This window comes from Pongo abelii, chromosome 7 (genome assembly GCF_028885655.2).
Source record: "Pongo abelii isolate AG06213 chromosome 7, NHGRI_mPonAbe1-v2.0_pri, whole genome shotgun sequence".
NCBI classification, from domain to species: domain Eukaryota; kingdom Metazoa; phylum Chordata; class Mammalia; order Primates; family Hominidae; genus Pongo; species Pongo abelii.
Window position 1 is genome coordinate 13,556,130 of NC_071992.2, and position 13,142 is coordinate 13,569,271.

The window sequence follows — 13,142 nt, forward strand, 5'->3', positions numbered from 1 at the left end:
TTTCAGATATTGAATTTTTGGATTAGGTATACTCAGCCCGTAAACACATACAATGAATTCTTATTCTGCCTCAGAAAGGTAGAATTCTGACACATGATACAACATGGACGAACTTTAAAGACATTATGCTCAGTGAAATATGCCAGTCACAAAAGATCAAATACTGTATGCCTCCACTTATAAGAGGTATATAGATAAGTCAAACTGATAGAGACAGAAAGAAGAATGATGATTGCCAGGGTTTGGCAGGAAGGGGAAGTTCAATAGGCACAGAGTTTCAATTTTGGAATATGAGAGTTCTGGAGAATGATGTGGTGATGGTTGTGCAATAATGTGAATGTACTTAATGCCACTGAACTGCTGTGCACTTAAAAATGATTGAGAGCATTTTTAAGTGAACAACAAGTGTTATACAGGGTGAGCATTCCTAATCCCAAAAACCCAAAATCTGAAATGCTCCAAAATCGGAAACTTTTTGAGGGCCAACATAACGTCACAAGTGGAAGATTCCACACCTCATGTGATGGTTTGCAGTCAAAACACAGGTTCATGACACACGATTAATTTATGTGTGACTAAGAAAGCCATTGCTTATTGGTAGCATCAGGAAAGATGATGCCAAACAACCAGACTGTCCATATCAGTGGCTGAGACAGTGACAATTTTGCGTTCTAATGGTTCAATGTACATACACTGTTTCATCCACAAAACTGCATGAAACTTAACTTCAGGCTATGTGCACGAGGTATATATGAAACAAAAATGAATTTCATATTTAGACTTGGGTCCTATCTCCAAGATATCTCATTATGTATATGCAAATATTCCAAAATCTGAAAAAAAACCCAAATCTCAAACATTTCTTCTGGTCCCAATCATTTCCAATTACGGATACTCAACCTGTATTATGTATATTTTACCACAAAAAAAAAAAAGATTAAAATGAAAAGTCCTAGATAGTGCCCAAAAAAGAGTTATTAACTTTATTAAACAAAGGCCCAGTCACTTCATCGTGTTTTCAAAAATGATGTGAAATCTGGACAAAGAACAAACCAACCTCTTGCTTCCTCTGGCTTAGCAAGGAAAAGTTCTCAATCAGGTGGGTGAGTTGAAAGGTGAACAATAGGAAAACAAAAAGGCCAGATTTTGCTGAGCAGTTTGAAGAAGGGCTGCAAAACGTAGCCCCCTTATAGACATTTTTCATCACATGAATCAGCTGAACAAGTCCCTACAAGAAGCTGGAGAAAATGTTTGACTTCAAGTGACAAGATTCTTGCATTTCAAAGGTAACAGAGTATGTCTTTGGAAATAATCATGTTACAACAGCAAACCTTAAAATGTCCACCTTTTGCTTGGGCTTGATATCAAGTGAGGAAAGCTATTGGAAAGTCTCAAGTCTGAGTGCAATCTGGAAAAACTGTAGGAGAAAATTAAATATTTTTCCTCCCTTTCAACACCAGAATATGATTAGTTAAGGGATCCTTTCTCTGAATCTCTGCTCAGCCTGAGAATTTGACTTTAAGAAAAGAGCTTTATAGGTACAATCTGACTGTACACCAGAGATGAAACTTAATGCTCTGCCCCTAGAAAAGTTGTGCATTTCTGCAAACAAAGTATCCTGTCATTAATTTGAAAGCAGTAACATTTCACTGCAGTTTCAACTTTCTACATCTGTAAGCAAGCTTTTTTTTTTAACATGCATGAAAAGCAAAGGCAGAAATTGTCTAATTTCCCAAGAAAATGAATCCATGTGATCTTAAATTCAACCTAGAATTGAGTATTTGTAAAGGGAGAAAAAAACCCAGATTTTACAGTAAAGAGGTATATTTCATCCTTTCCTTTTACTTCAACAACAGCATTTTAATGCATATACATAGGCCTATAAAGACATGAAGAGGCTGGGCGTGGTGGCTCATGCCTGTAATCCTAGCACTTCAGGAGGCTGAGGGGGGCAGATCACTTGAGGTCAGGAGTTCAAAACCAGCCTGGCCAACATAGTGAAACCCAGTCTCTACTAAAAATACAAAAAAATTAGCCAGGCATGGTGGCAGGCACCTGTATTCTCAGCTACTTGAGAGGCTGAGGCAGGAGAATTGCTTGAACCCAGGAGGCGGAGGTTGCAGTGAACTGAGATCCCATCACTGCACTCCAAGCTGGATGACAAAGTGAGACTCTGTCTCAAAAGAAAGAAAGAAAGAAAGAAACAGCTGTATAATTTTGTAAACGCTAACCCCACATTTGCGCTTGATATGCCACGCACAAAGAAAGTTTGGGTTTTCCCCCAAAATCTTATATAAAAATATGTCTTAAATTGTATTTTTATTCATATTGTTTCAGCCTACTTTTAGAAAAACCAAGTCCCATCCTAAGCCAATTATTTCACAGAAATGTATTACGGTTACTTGCCTTTTAAATTAAGCTCCAAGTTTAATTACCCATTTCCATCCTTTGCCCCCAAGAAAGGTTGGATAAAAGGTCATTTTTGGCCAGGCGCAATGGCTCATGCCTGGGCGGCCAAGGCGGGTGGATAACAAGGTTGGGACTTCAAGACCAGCCTGGCTAATATGGTGAAACCCCATCTCTACTAAAAACTACAAAAAAATCAGCCAGACGTAGTGGCACATGCCTGTAATCCGAGCTACTCGGGAGGCTGAGGCAGGAGAACTGCTTGAACCCGGGAGGCGGAGGTTGCAATGAGCCAAGATCACGCCACTGCACTCCAGCTCGGGAGACAGAGTGAGACTCCGCCTCAAAAAAAAAAAAAAAAAGTCATTTTTAATTTAAAAAAAAAGTTTTCAGACATACCATATAATATACCTTATTAGCATTATATACAGCAGAAACTTGTGACAGAGAGTTTTATTTAGGTCTTAGATAAGGTATATAAAAAAAGGAAAACGTAAGTTTCTTCTACTTATACAACTAATTGCATTATAGTTATCTATTACAAAGAGGCGAAAACCACACACAAAAAGAGCAGGCTAACAAACTGGCCAAAATAAACAGGTCCACAAAGACAAACCACTGTTTACTCAAAAAAGCAGGGAGCATTTTATTGCCTTATAATATCTACAACTTTCTGATTACACTAATATACTGTGAGCTGTAGATTTATCTATACCTAACTGAAAATTATTTTAAGGTTTATTAATTTTTAATAATAAAAATTATTCCATCTGGGAGTTGTAGCAAAAAAAGAACCTAAAGGGGATCGAGCTTCTCAACTGGAGTACAAATTGACATGAAATACAAAAGACAGAGACAACTCTGAAACCACATTCCAGGATATAATTACAAAATCCAGATAAGGGGAAACACAACAGGACAAATGACTCAGTTTCTTAAAAGAATAAAACAAAATAAATTGCTAGGCAAGAAAAACGAGATTAAAAAAAACTAAAGAGATGTATTAACATATCAAAGATATCAAAGACTAAAAAACTTGAGACATATTAACCAACTACAAATCTGTGAACCTTATCCTGATCTGACTCAACACACAAAAGGTAAAAGAAAATATTTATGACTACTTGATGAAGGAATTACTGCTAATTTTTTAAGATGTGGCAATGGTATGGTAGCTGTGTTTCTAAGAAAATAACCCTTAGCTTTTGGAGCTATGTAATGAAATTTTTACCGATCAGATAACATAATGTCTGACTTCTGCCTCAAAATCATAAGGAAGAGGAAAGTGGGTGGGGATACACATGAAACATGACTGGCTCTGAGTTTCTAATTGTTGAACCTGGGTCATGAGGACTCATACCTATTTCTGTATGTTTGAAATTTTCCATAACACAATTTTTTAAAAAATTCACAAAATGAGTTCAAAAAAAACAAAAAAAGATCCACAAAAGGCCAAGTGCAATGGCTCACGCCTATAATCCCAGCACTTTGGGAGGCCGAGGCGGGCAGATCATTTGAGTCCAGGAGTTCGAGACCAGCCTCACCAACATGGCGAAACCCCGTCTCTACTGAAAATGCAAAAATTAGCCAGGTGTGGTGGTGGGCGCCCGTAGTCCCAGCTACTCGGGAGGCCGAGACAGGAGAACTGCTTGAACCCGGGAGACAGGAGTTGCAGTGAGCCAAGATCACACTACCGCACTCCAACCTGGGCAACAGAATGAGACTCCATCTCAAAGACAAATAAACAAAAAAACAAAAAAAATTAACACAAAAAAATTATCAAATATAATCAAAGGACTAGCATCCAAAGTAAAAATCTATAAACCAGTAAAATACACCGGTAATGAAAGAACAGACTACCTAATTTTTTTTAAAACGGTCAGAAATTTAAACAAGGGGTTCGCAAAAAGCAATCCAGATAGCTGATACCTCAATGAGATGGTATCACACACCCATCAGATTTAAAAAACATTTAAAATGTGTAATAATATCAGATGCTGGCAAAAACTTAACAGCAACTATAAACTCACACAGTGCTCATAAGAATGCAAACTGGTACAATTCCATTGGAAAACTATTTTTGCATTATCTAGTAATGTCAATGATATACATATCCCATGACCCAGCAACTGCACTCCTAGGTTTATATCCTAGAAAAATGAGTGCACAAAGACACCAGGGGACATGCACAAGGATGCTTATAACAGTACTCTTCATGGAAGCCCCCAATAAAAAGAATCCAAATGGCCAGCCAAAGTAGAACAGATAAACAAATCTGGTAGAGCCACACAATGGAATTAATAGCAATAAAGTGGATGAACTGCAATGACACACATGACGCGGATGGATCTCAAGCATAATATTGAAAAAAAAAACAAAATAAATAACACAGCCAGTATAACACTAATTATATCGTGCTCAAAGCCAGACAAAACTATATAGTATAAGGATATACATGTAAATATTAAAGCTATAAGGAATAATAAGAAAATGATTATCATGAAAGGAAGAATTAGGGTTAACTCCAGGAGGAAGGAAGGGAGTTAAGTGGGTGGAAGTTACAAGGGTATCTGCTTTATAACAATCTGCAAAACTCTACTTTTCTGCATGCATACTTCTCAGTTTCAAAAGACTGTTAAAACAGAAGAGTCTGTAAGGAAAAGCACCTTTTCTCATGAAACTACTTTAGAACATGCTTCTCCAAAATGAAACTGTAAAGGGAGAAAAATGACATAGTATCTAACGCATGAGAATTAAAGGAAATCCCCTAAAATGATTTTAAAAGAAGCCTGAAGAAGTAACAGTTCAGATTAGAACAGGATTAAAGGCTCCAGGAAGAGAGTCTGCAAGGGAAAAAAAGAGGAAAAAAGAAAACCTGACAGACTACCTGAGTGTTTTCAGTCATGAGAAGTGACTTACAGTTTGAATGGAGAATAAGGGGATAAGTAAACAACTGCAGAAGTAAATTATTACATCCAAGGGAAAGTTGTGAACACTCTCCATAGTCACAGGAGTATGAACACTGAGTGCTCTGACTGAAAGGTAATAGAGCTATAGTAGGAAGATGCAGGAAGGGAAGGACATGCAGGAGTGGTAGCTTAGTCGAGCTCAATCTTCATCTTTCAGTGCAGGAATTCAATAGACCGCAAACTGAAAAGTCAAGAAGCAGTATAAGCATGGAACTTAGAAATACAAAGGTAAATATTTGAAAAAAACAAAACAAAACAAAACAAAACAAAAAACAAAAACAGAGCTTTACATAAGTTGCAAGTGTTTGCCTCAGAACAGGAACCAGTTCTGGTGAAGGCTATGGCAGAAGACTGCCATTCATTGTAAGTCTTGCAATAATATTTTAAACATTTACACGACACATGCATATTAACTTTGATAAACGTGAAGTAAAATTAAAATCTAGTGGGGAGCATTTGCTCCACGAACAATCCACATACTGACTGCCCCTACAGTTTCAAACTTGTCAGGTATATTTAGTTAACCTACTTAAATAAAGTTAACAGGTTGATGAGAAAAAGGCTTATCTAATTTGAACATAACTAATTTGGAATCTGAAGAGTAAGAACTAATTATATGGCCTTTTTCCATGAAAAACACCTGGAAAATTACAACTTAACGTACATGCAAAATTTAACAAATTTATCATTAAGAACCATGTAATTATTAAATATAGAAATTTTACCTTGTAAAAATTTCCGTATGACTTCCGAATATTGATCCACTTTTTAGCAAAAGGAGGGTATTTGAGCCTGCTGAGTTGGCACTGAATGTTCAAGAACTTACTCATATCCCAAGAACTATAAATTAAAAAAGGACAAAAAATTGATGAAATAAACGCTATACTCTTCTTACAAATGAGTATTTTAAATCATTTTTTATTTATATATGTCAACTTTCTCATATTCAAACGTAACATCAAGCTGAGAAAATTAACCTTGCTTCCCAGAAAATACTAATTCAAAATTAAGCTTTAAAAACCAAACAAAGAAGTCGGATATATTAACTTTTGTTCACAAACTAATTCCTTTTAGGCTCATCTTGATTGTTTTCTTGGTTCTGGGCAGACTTCTAACTTGCTGAGTATTATGCTAAGTTTACTTTTAATGCCAGACTTAGCATAGTAAGTTGACAGTATGCTTTGAAATAAAACCAAAAACAAAAAAATGAAAGAGACAAAAGTAGCTGGTATCAAATGGTTAAAGTACAATCTGTTCTGCTACAACATGTTTCTGTAACAATAACCAATTTATTGTAGTGAAGGACAATACTGACTGTGGAATATGGAAATTGTGTTTGTTCCTACGGGGTTTTTCTTAGGCAAGGAGAGTCAGAATAATAGCAGTGGAAATTACAAACTTCAGCAGAAAATAAGAAAAGCCCTCAACTCAGCTGCTATACTGGGAACAGGATACAATCCTTTGTATTTTCTTATAATACCATCAACTATATTATAAGAAAATTAAAAGTAAGTGTATGTCCCCAGGATACTACTGCTTCTGTGCAATTTTAATATACTTTGACGCAACCTCACCTTCCCTGAGTTGCTTGCCTGGGCTGCCAAATTATTAATGGAGACTCCAGTGATTGGTTTTTGTGAGTGCTCTGCTTACAAAATTGCATAGGTTTTGAGTGATCTGTCCCACAAAATGAGACTTTACCAGAACTGCATACACTATAATACGGTAGAAACACTGTATACTTTAGCAGAGCACTGCTCATTCATGTTTAAAACCAGTAATAGATTTCTAAAGAGGTCCATAAACATTTTCCAAACTTAACAGTTACGATGTGATTAAATTCAATGCTTTTCTCCTATCACGTGAGGATCTCTAAACCCTCTATGTTGGTGACATCTCAGGTATAGAGGATAATCTGTACAGTTTGAAACAGAAGTTGTTTAGGACGTTCTTTTCAACCTTAATGGCCTTAAGGTATAGGAGTTGCCCTGGCACAATGTCTGTCATCTATGTTTTAATCTTTCTGATCTTCCCATTCAGCTTTTCATTTAACAAATGCTTTTTGGGCATACACTTTAAGCTCAGCACTAAGGTAAGCATTATGGAAGATTATCAGGCAGCAAAAGTCCTTCTCTGAAAGAATTTTAAATTTCCTTGAAAAAGTAAGTCTTATGTATGTACATAAAGATTATATATCAGAATATATGGTCAGATGTCAACATGAATGGTATATATCATAGAAGTTATAAGGTTTCAAGGAAAAAAAAGATCAATGGGGTTGTCAGGGTAAAACACAAGATGGGCTTTGAAAATTGATAAAGTTGTCGAGAAAAGACTCTCAGTAGAGAGGGAAGCATAAGTAAGTACACAGAGAAAAGATAAACCATGTGAATTCCTGGGCCACTGTGACGAAAGAGGGTTAATGGCAGGTGAATTAGATTAAACGGGTAGGGTGGGATGAGATGAAAGGGCCTTCAATGCCAAGCTAAAGAGTCTGAACTTTTTTGAGCAAGGAAGTGTCATGAAAAAATAGAGTTTTAGCAAAGTCTTTTTAGCTTTACATATTTTTATCTTTCTGTAGTGTTCTAGTCCTGGATTGGACTGTGGCCACTGCTTTCCTCCTCTCTTTCATCCTTAGGTGAAAGGAAAAATACTATCCCCTGTGGGGTGAGACTCTAGGGTCTTTAATAATAGTTTGTGGTTATTCTAAAAGTTAAATAAATAAGGGTATCTTTAATCTTTAAAAAGTAGATATAAAAAATAATCTTCCTAAATACTTACCCATCTGTTAAAATTGAGTATTTATACTTTGTTCCTAATTCCTTCAATTTCATCCAGTCAATTACTTTTTTTAGTACCTGAGGGAAGGTATCAGCTCTGTCTACCTGATCCTGAGGATATAAAAGTAAAATATACAAAAATCAGGGCTGTAGCTTCACGTAGTCCTACAAAATACCCAGACCTAAGTTGGAGGGAAAGAAACAGTATGAGAAAGACTGATACTTTAAATTCATGGTTTCCTTGGCTTAGCTCCACCTAAAGTTTCATTTTTAAGAAATTTAAAAAATTTCATAATCAAGTACTGGGACTACTTTCAACTGAAATGTATAATCCTCCCAAAATTAAGATTTAAGATCATCCCCAGTGGTTCTCTTTTTATAGGCCTGAACCTAGTGGCTTACTGAATTTCTAGAGGCGGAAAAAGAGAAATCTCTTCTAAGCTGAAAGCCACAGCTCCCTAAGTGTCTTCCCATCTCAGGTCTCACAATTTTCCACGTATACTACATACTGCTGCCAGATTGATCTTCCTAAAACGTAAATCGGGTCCACCCTGTCACTCTCATACTTAAATCCTCCAACCACTCTCCAAGGCTTTCAGGATAAACAGATGCACAAGACCCTTCAGGATCCGGATTGCCTCTGCCTATCTGGACCATTTTCTTACCAGCCCATACACATCTGAACCATCCTGAACTACCTGTAGGTCTGCCAGTTCCCACTTGAAATGCCCAGCCATTCTTTTCTGCCTATCTTTCATGACTCAGCCCAAGTTCATCAACTTGAGGATGTTTTTCCCCAGGACAGCCTTCTATTCCCTCTGTCATAGATGGAAGCCCTTTTCATAGATGTCCACAACACCACAATAAAACACTGACTTATTAGGCCTACTGTGACCACTGGACAGACATACATCTCTATACACATAAAGATATATATAAATCCCGGCATATATTATAGTAGGCACTCAAATACATGTGGACTGAATGAACTAACTAAATGAAAAAAGTGCCTACCACATTAGAATACAATCAAAAATCAGAGACCTAAAAATTCATGAAACAGGCTGGGTGCGGTGGCTCATGCCCGTAATCCCAGCACTTTGGGGGGCCGAGGCGGGCTTCAGGTCAGGAGTTCTTCAAGACCAGCTTGGCCAACACAGTGAAACCCATCTCTACTAAAAATAAAAAAAAAATTAGCCGGGCATCGTGGTGCGTGCCTATAGTCTCAACTACTTGGGAGGCTGAGGCAGGAGAATCGCTTGAACCTGGGAGGCAGAGGTTGCAGTGAGCCAAGATCGTACCACTGCACTCCAGCCTGGGCAACAAAGTGAGACTCCATCTCAAAAAAATAAAAATAAAAAATAAATGCAACATATAAAGTCAGGTTGTAAACAGATACATTCTAAAACTTATCTCTGACTGGGCATGGTGGCTCACGTCTGTAATCCCAGCACTTTGGGAGGCCGAGGCAGGATACTTGAGGTTAGGTGTTCAAGACCAGCCTGGCCAATATGGCGAAACCGTGTCTCTACTAAAAATACAAAAATTAGCCGGGTGTGGTGGCAATGCGCCTGTAGTCCCAGTTACACTCAGGAGGTTGAGGCAGGAGAATTGCTTGAGCCCAGGAGGCGGAGGATGCAGTGAGCCGAGGTCACGCCACTGCACTCAAGCCTGGGTGACAGAGTGAGACTGTCTCAAAAAAACTAATAAATAAAACTTATCTCCAAGTTTAGTATGGAAACAATTTGCTGATGCTTCATTTTACAAACGAAATCTTTAGATTCATCACTACAACTCCTTAAGAGGAAAGGCTGAGGAAAATGTTACCAGGTATAAAATTTGCTTTTTTTTTTTTTTAATTATTACAACATGAAAGATCTTTACCAAGCAAGGTATTAAACTGTTCACAACAGTAATAATTTTTTAAATTATGTATAAAATAAATCCCTAATTTCAAGAAGTCTTTCAAACTCTAGAAAGAACTTAGAATTATAACCTGAGTAATTCCAGTAAGACTGATGCAGAAATCAGACAGCTGTGTGTTAATCTCTGGTCTTACATACTGCTGAAATGTGTCTTCCTGCAAGGGAAGGACAGCAAGTTAAAGTAATTTATATGAGTTAAGATACACGAAACATGCTACACGATGAATTCATCACAGCAGGTTGTAATTTCATAGGATCTCATGCCATAAACCCTTCCACAGTTTTTAAGGATAATTCCCCACATCGAAAGCACTCTTAATTTTTAAATTAAAAAATGAAATGGTTCATAATTTAAAATATTTTAAGATAAAGTGAGTGTGTGAAAGATTTCAACCCAAAGTTTAATTATTTTCCTGAGGAACAAAATATTAATAATTTTGTTCATAATATTTTAAAACTATAAAGCCCATTAATGCAACCTCTACTTCAAAATACTAAGTTTTAAAAATAATAAATTCTTCTGAAGAAATGCCAGCCTGCAGTTATAATAAATTAGCTTTAAACTATTTTTCTCTCATTTACTCCTGAATAGTCTTTATTTTCAAATAAAAATCCAACTGAACTAAATTCTAAATAGTCAAAATTTAACTGTATGATATAGAGGTAGTTTAAGAGTTGCTAACACTGTGTATCTGTAGCAATGTTGAATAATCTTTTCAAGAAGCTTTCCCGATGGTCTCTTTTTTTTTTTTTGGAGATGGAGTCTCGCTCTGTTGCCCAGGCTGGAGTGCACTGGCACGATCTCGGCTCACTGCAAGCTCCGCCTTCCAGGTTCACGCCATTCTCCTGCCTCAGCCTCCCAACTAGCTGGGACTACAGACACCAGCCACCACGCCCGACTAATTTTTTGTATTTTTAGTAGAGACTGGGTTTCACCATGTTAGCCAGGATGGTCTCGATCTCCTGACACGATGGTCTTATTTTATGCTCACAACTCTGTAAACTAAGTGAGGCCAGTATTGTTATTAGGCTCCAATCTCTAAGTGCTTTTTCCTCTAGCCCAGTAATGCCTCCCTAACCAGAACACACTGAGTCACTTTTGAGATTAAGGACAATTTTAAACCCTAAAGATTTAAAGGCAGCAACTGTTAATCCTAGGTAGTAGATATACAGAAAATGACAAAAAATATTCTTTATGACAGAAGATTTAAAAATTAAGAAAAGTTTGTATTTCCTAAGAATAAATTCTTTCTACATACTAATCTATTAAGTGGATGAGCTATAAATGGTTGTAAAGAATTGTAAATGAGCGACAGTAAAGAACAAAAAAGAACACTTGAGGCCAGATGTGGTGACTAATGCCTGTAATCCCAGCACTTTGGGAGGCTAAGGGGGGGTGGATTACTTGAGGTCAGGAGTTCAAGACTAGCCTGGCCGAAGTGGTGAAACCTGTCTCTACTAAAAATACAAAAATTTGCTGGGCGAGATGGCACACACGTATAGTCCCAACTACTCAAGAGGCTGAGGTGGGATAATCGCTTGAACCCAGGAGGCAGAGGTTGCAGTGAGCCGAGATTGAGCCACTGCTCTCCAGCCTGGGTGACAAAGTGACACTCCATCTCAAAAAAAAAAAAAAGAATAATTGAACTTCAAAAGTTAGACACTCTTACCAGATACATTGCAAAATTCCACTTAACTGAATATCACAGATAAATTGTCTATATCCTTTTAAGTATCACTATTTTATCATTCTAAATGACATTCTTTCAAAAATATATTGCAACTTCCGTTATAATTACAATTCGGTAGTACTAAATAACAGATATTACTAAAATGTTATTCACTACTAAATACTTTTAACAGAAGAATGCTAGGAGAGAACTATGCATTCATTGGCCAAATCTTTAATCATCACTTAAATAAATTAGTTAAGTTAAAAGGTAGTAAGGGTTATTAAAACTAAAGGAACCTGGGTGCCTGTAATCCCAGCTACTCAGGAAGATGAAGCAGGAGACTCGCTTGAGCAAGCAAAGGAAAGAAGAGCAGTAAGGGGGCCAGAAACATGGGCACAGGCCACACTCTTAAATAGGATAATCAAGTAGGCTTTATTTAGAGGTAAGGTTTAAGGAAGGACTGGAAGGAAAAACAGGAGGGAGGGAGAGAAGGAGAAAAACATCAGCCAGCAAGACTTCTGGCTAAGAAAATTGGAGCTTAAGTCCTGGCAAGTAATGGGATAAAGCATGCCTGGCATTTTTGAGAATGAGCAAGCACGTCAGTATGCCTGGAGTGGAATGAGTTAAGGAAAAGAATAGTAAGACAGGAAACAATCAGAGGAAACAATAGGCCAAGTCATGTAAGGAATATGGGTTGTATTCTGATTTAAATGAGGAGCCAGTGCAGGGTTTTGAGCAGAGGGGTGAAATGATCTGACATATTTTAAAAGGATTACTCTGGCCAGTTTTTTGAGAACTGGTTGTAGTCAGACACAGACAGAAACACAAAGACCGGTTAGATGGCGAATGCAATAAGTCACATAAATGATAGAGGCTCAGAATGAAGTCATACCAGTTCAGTTAAGTGACTGGGTTCTGGATATATTTTGAAGGCAGAGCCAAACAGGAATCATTGATGGCCTGGATGTGAGAGAAACAGGAGTCAAAGATGACTCCAAAGTTTTTGAACTGAGCAATTAGAAGGATTCTAATTAGAAAAAGCTGCCATCACCCAAGCTACAGGAGGCTAAAGATAGAATGGGCTGGGGGTAAGTTCAAAAGGTTGAGACACTTAAGTAGAGATTTCAAATAAGCAATCTGGATTTGGAACAGAGGTACGGGTTGGAAATATGTATTTGAAAGACACCAGCAAAGAGATAGCTTCTGAAAGCTATGGAACTAGAGAAGATCATCAAGCGACAGGATGTAAGCAGAGAAGAGGATGTAAGCAGAGAAGGGGGGCTAGGATTGAGACCTGCGTCATCTGATATGGGGAAGCTAGGAAGGACACGAGGAACCAGCAAAGAAAACTGCAAATGGGGAATCCAGTAGCGCTGGAGAAAAATCAAG

The 13,142-nt window shown here is 37.5% G+C and overlaps 1 protein-coding gene across 5 annotated transcripts in view; it reads right to left on the bottom strand.

Moving 5' to 3' along the window:
- ERI1 (exoribonuclease 1) overlaps positions 1–13,142 on the bottom strand; it is a 30,386-nt gene that overhangs the window by 6,706 nt on the left and 10,538 nt on the right. For 3 of the 5 annotated variants that reach the window (XM_024251405.3, XM_009243544.4, XM_054561191.2), the window contains exons 4-6: positions 10,152–10,235; positions 8,157–8,266; positions 6,101–6,215 (exon numbers count right to left, since the gene is read on the bottom strand). In XM_024251405.3, coding sequence (XP_024107173.1) covers positions 6,101–6,215; positions 8,157–8,266; positions 10,152–10,235 — 309 coding nt within the window. The remainder of the gene's footprint in view (positions 1–6,100; positions 6,216–8,156; positions 8,267–10,151; positions 10,236–13,142) is intronic. The other 2 variants (XM_063726512.1, XM_024251406.3) reach the window with 1 other exon arrangement.